General features: G+C 42.9%; 1 protein-coding gene across 1 annotated transcript; it reads right to left on the bottom strand.

The window, feature by feature from the left end:
• Positions 1–1,137: 1,137 nt before the first annotated feature.
• Positions 1,138–4,528, bottom strand: LOC129348520 (synaptotagmin-4-like). Its single transcript, XM_055008876.1, has 3 exons — positions 4,242–4,528; positions 1,629–2,248; positions 1,138–1,500 (listed from the first exon to the last, which is right to left on the bottom strand). Exons 1-3 carry the CDS (start codon positions 4,273–4,275, stop codon positions 1,153–1,155), a joined length of 1,002 nt encoding a protein of 333 aa, XP_054864851.1. The 5' UTR covers positions 4,276–4,528; the 3' UTR covers positions 1,138–1,152.
• Positions 4,529–4,903: the final 375 nt, after the last annotated feature.

Here is a 4,903-nt window from a genome sequence, read left to right as displayed (position 1 = left end):
ATCTTAGATTGTTTAGCAAAACCAGGAGCCAGAGCTCAGTCTAATGCATTAACAGCAAACAGAGACATATTTTACACATTGGTTTTTCATTTCAAAGTGTTCACAGAGCTACAGCACAGTATATGACCCCCCTTCTCAACAGTTGCTCTTGTTTCCACAGTATATGATTCCTCTAAAAAGAAAAAAACATACTGGAAATAAGCTACCACACATTTGTGGTCCCTCCAGATGCCAGGAACTGGAGCATCAGTCTATTGACCATCTACCCACAGATCCATAATGGTGAGGTATGGATATCCCTCCATCTATTCAATATACTACTGGGAATGTAAAAGGGCTCACATGATAGTCTATTAGTCCATTTGAAATACATCATCCTTGCATTGCTGTTTTAATTATCTATTGCTGTTTAAATAAATAAACATTAAAAAAAAATCAGAGTTTCCATGCCAGGTATTTTGCAAGAAAATATGCTATCAGTTCCACCTGTTAAATGCATTGATCACACGTAATTATATCATTTCAGTTTTGCAGGAAAATCAGCTCAAGCAGAATTTGTTGAATTTAGTAAACTAGAATAATAGACAAAATCAAAAACTGATTAAACTAATTAAAAAAAAAGAAACCCCCAATGGCTTTCACTTATCAAAACTCACAGCAGTCCATTTAAGCACAACTCTCAGACCTCAGCATCAGCTTCAAATCCATAATGTTGAAACAGATCTTGTCTCTGTCTCCACAGAGGGATACACTTCCTATCTGCTTTCTCCATTCGCTTCATTAAACATTAACTCTTTTCTAACCCAAATGGAGCCACGTACAGTGATTCAGTGAATTCCTTCGATGCATTTGTATAATAAGCCAATTACTGTCAATTTTAAACTTTCATTTAAGATACAGATGTTGCAATTAGAGTGAAATTAATGCTTTTTATTATGAAAGATTTCAGGAAACATAATAGGACACATTTGCACTTAAATGATCTAGATTAAACCCTATGATTTACATATCATTATATTTTCAGAAATCTCAGACTTTCAGAATGATTCTGTACTGATTAATATGTTAACAGTGAAAGAACTTCATATTTAGTGAGCTACATTCGACTAAACTGTTCTGCTGCAGTGCTTTTAGGGATGCACCACAAAGTGTTCAAACATTTGCTCCAGATCTTACCTTAACATTCCTCTTGATGATCTCTCGGCTCATGAGGACACGGCCCTCGGTCAAGTCGATCCCAGACAAAGGTACCAAGGTTTCTCCGATGACCTCGTCGCGAGAGAACCTATCGAAGCTCAGAACCATGAAGTGGAGGGCCAACTCCGACACTCGGGCCAGCGGTATCCCGTAGAAGCTGAAGGTCTCGTCAAAGGCGGGGTCTAGAGTCTTCCGTAAGACTCTGGTCTTCACGCGATGCTTCTTCTCTGGCAGCAGTGTCAGCTTGATGTAGGGGTCAGAGGTCAATGACTGCTCATCAGTTGGGGTCAGACCATGTGCCTCCTGGATTAACAGGTCAAATAAATCAACAGTTATGACTTTGTGAAACTTTTTTTTATACAAACTTTGGTCAAAATCTCACTGTCAATACAACATGAACACTAAAACAGCAGCTTAGACACATGCAGTACCTTGATATGGACAATGAAAGCCTTCCTCTCTGGTTGATATTCCAGGGAGAAATGGAGGGTCCCCAGCCCGCCCTCCTTCTCCTCTCCCTGGGGCCGGTCCACAGCCGGGGTGGGTGCCTGGCTGGAGAGGGTGCTGGATGGAGAAGGGAGATCACGGCGGTCCATCACACCGGGTTGGGTGAACCCTGCATGGGGAGAGGGCAGCTCCAGGTCCGGGGAGCTCCGCACCTTCTGGTGGTGGTGATGAAACGGTTTGGTGGTAAAGTTGCCATTCAGATCCCGCTTCTCCAGATCCAGATGTAGAGCCGGTCTGGTGCCATTTGGACTTGACGCCGGTTTACCGGTGCCAGTCGGACTCAGTGGCGACGCGGTGTGGCAGTTTCCATTGACATCAGTTTTACTGGTGTCGTTAGCTGTTGTGGTGGCAGATGCAGCAAACTTCTTCTTGCCACTGAGGCTCTCTGGGTAGATGTCAACTCCTTTGAGCATGTGCACAAACTTGTAGGGAGGCGTCTTCTGGGATTTGGTGTTTTTGCGCTGGCAACAGATCCATGCAAAGGCTGACACAGTGAAGACAAGGCCGAAGACGCTCACCACAGCAACACCCACCGGCACTGCCACTGTGGAGAAGGACCGAAAGAGTGGAGAGAGACAGAGAGGTGGAGTGGGGGGGAAATAATTAAACAGATGTGACTACATCTTCCAAACAAACATGCGGAACAAGCAAGTGTAAAACAATCACCCCGAAACAATTGTTCAGCTTGGACAACTTCAACAGATTTTATTGTTGTTCTCAGACAACTGAATCCATTTGGTGTCTCTGACTGACGCAGGCTGCAATCTTGACTCAGAGGGACATGAAAACAACGCAATCTGTTCAACCCCGATCAAGTAGCATCATTACTGTGCTCACACTCCAAACATGGGTATAGTATATTAACAGGAAACTGTTGGTAATGAACTGCTGGGAAAATTGCCTAACGTTGATTGTGACTGGTTGATTTCTCGATGGCTGGTTTTATGAAATGACTCAACTCAGATCCACATGATCACAAGAATTATGAGGATCACAAGGACTAGCCAATGATATGCAGAGCTGCAATGTAAACATTAATGCTTCTGTAACAGAGCAGATTTGTATAGATTATGTATAGATTAGATTGCATTTGTTTTATGCAAAGAATTGTACTTCTTATGGTTGTATAGGAAGAGCAGCTCTTTCTGATATCAGATGTATGACAAACCTTGTTTTACACCCACTTATATTCCTCCTACAGCAGGGGAAGGTTTGCTCAAGCACAGCGAAGAAAATGGTAACCATTTTTTGATCAAATTTTCTCAATCTCAGCAGTGGTAGTACTTTTAAAAGCATAATTCCCCTTAGCAGTCTCCTATGGTATCACAGTGGAGACATATTACAGGAATAATTGCTTCAGTTCTTGACTCAACAGCAATCAAGCTGCCTCGTCATGCAGGCAGATTTAATAGGTTTATTTCAATGCAGGAAATGCAGACCATTTCCTGCAGCTAAGAGGGCTACCCAGTGGAAAAGCACTCAGGTTAACCCGTGCAAAGAGAGAAGGAGTGGCGGTGGGGGCCAGTCATTCACACGTCTGTGTTTTTGATTTAGCTTTTTCATCTGGTCAAAGCTCACATGTACGTATTGGATCATTACATCATGGGATCTGCAACATTTTTTGATCATTTATTCACACTTTCCTCTTCTTGGGACACAATAATCACCCTATAAACTATACTCTCCTCACAACTAAATAGTAATAGATGAATTTTAGTAACAATTTGACATGTGGCTGCCATTTCTGATCTTCCAGGCTCACATGTAACTAATGTTTCCTATTGGATGTTGTTGCTGTGCAGGTTTCCAGGAATATTTATCAATTTTAAGTGTTCATACCGAGGAGATAGCCACGAGTGAGCAATATGAGGAGCAGCAAGCAGATCACAGCTCCTGTACATGCTATTTTCTCCCATATATTTTTCTTCTCATCAATTTTTCAGTCCAGTGTCCTGGGTGAAATGATTTTCAGCAACAGACAGATGGTTGTGTCAACGGGAGGGCGGTGAGTGAGAGCTGCTGAACCGAGAGGAAAGAAAGATAACAAACAGGTGCTTTCCAGGCTTCACCTGTTCCATAGTAACACCTCGCAAATTCCAGGTTAAAAATAATAATGATTAAAAAAAATAATTCGCTTTGGTAATATTAAAAAGCGTACAAGCTAGCGGTTGGTTTAGTGATAATTAGCACTCGCTTTTCGGCTACAGCAGCAAAATGGAGGCTGGGGAAGCTATTCATTTTCACTTAAGTCATTCTTTCACACAATAAACTACATTACTGATTATAAAACACACAGAAATAAAGGAATAAGCAGGCAACATTGAGAGAAAAGGCTGAATTTTAGAGCTTAATAAAAACGTGCTAATATCAGCTAAATTAACGCTTGCTAACACTTTTGACACGAGTCGCGTGCCTTTTGGAGACGACCCTAGCAATAGTTGTGACGCGTTTTTCTTTTTATTTTTAACTTTAAATTACATATATGAGAGGTTGTGGAGTTGTTTTTTTAATTATTATTTTTATTTTTTTGGACTCACCAAGCTGAGCTCCTTCCTCCACCATTGGAGCCATGGTCTCTGTCCGAGGTGCTGACACGGTCCTCCACACCCAGATATCGCTTTTGGTCGCTCTCGGCGTCCGTACGGCTTTTGATTGCGTTTAATAATAGAAAGGAGAGGGAAAAAGCGCTTCAATAATTTACCAGACAGAACAGCTTTGTTGTCCCAGAGACGGATGGGGGGATGGAGGGATGCTCTCGCCCTGCTGCTGCTGCTGCTGCTGCTGCTACTGTGTGATGCGTGATTGTGTCTCAGAGGCGGCAACACCCCGTTTGTTCTCCCCCCCTCTCTCTCTCCTCTCTCTCTGTCTCACTCTTCCTCCCCCCCTCCCCTGCCGGTAACGCTGAGCTCATCAGTGCTGACGCAGTAGTGACGGAGGCTGGCTGTGAAATCAGGACCCCGGTGAAGCAGCACAACAGGCCGCTGTCAATCCCCCCCGATTGATTGTTAGAGGATGAACAGTCTGGAGCTCTCCCTCTGCTTTCTGTACGTGAGGTTGTGCATTTGTTTATGTGCCATTAAACTAAGTGGTAACTTGGCTAATAGGTCTGCTTTGCTCTGATATATTGATGGTATTTAAGTTGAGTGTAGTAGTGGGATTGTCCACTGTACATACTGTACACACCAATCAGGCATAACAT

Source organism: Amphiprion ocellaris, unplaced genomic scaffold (genome assembly GCF_022539595.1).
Source record: "Amphiprion ocellaris isolate individual 3 ecotype Okinawa unplaced genomic scaffold, ASM2253959v1 Aocel_unscaffolded323, whole genome shotgun sequence".
NCBI lineage: Eukaryota > Metazoa > Chordata > Actinopteri > Pomacentridae > Amphiprion > Amphiprion ocellaris.
This window is presented reverse-complemented; position numbering and strand designations above follow the sequence as displayed.

Bases quoted from the DNA above. Each gene is read 5' to 3' on its own strand.
- LOC129348520 (XM_055008876.1), bottom strand. From the start codon at position 4,275: ATGGCTCCAATGGTGGAGGAAGGAGCTCAGCTTG. The intron at 2,249-4,241 runs GTGAGTCCAAAA...CCTTCTCCACAG, and splicing joins GGAGGAAGGAGCTCAGCTTG to TGGCAGTGCCGGTGGGTGTT. The intron at 1,501-1,628 runs GTACTGCATGTG...CTGTTAATCCAG, and splicing joins CTTTCATTGTCCATATCAAG to GAGGCACATGGTCTGACCCC.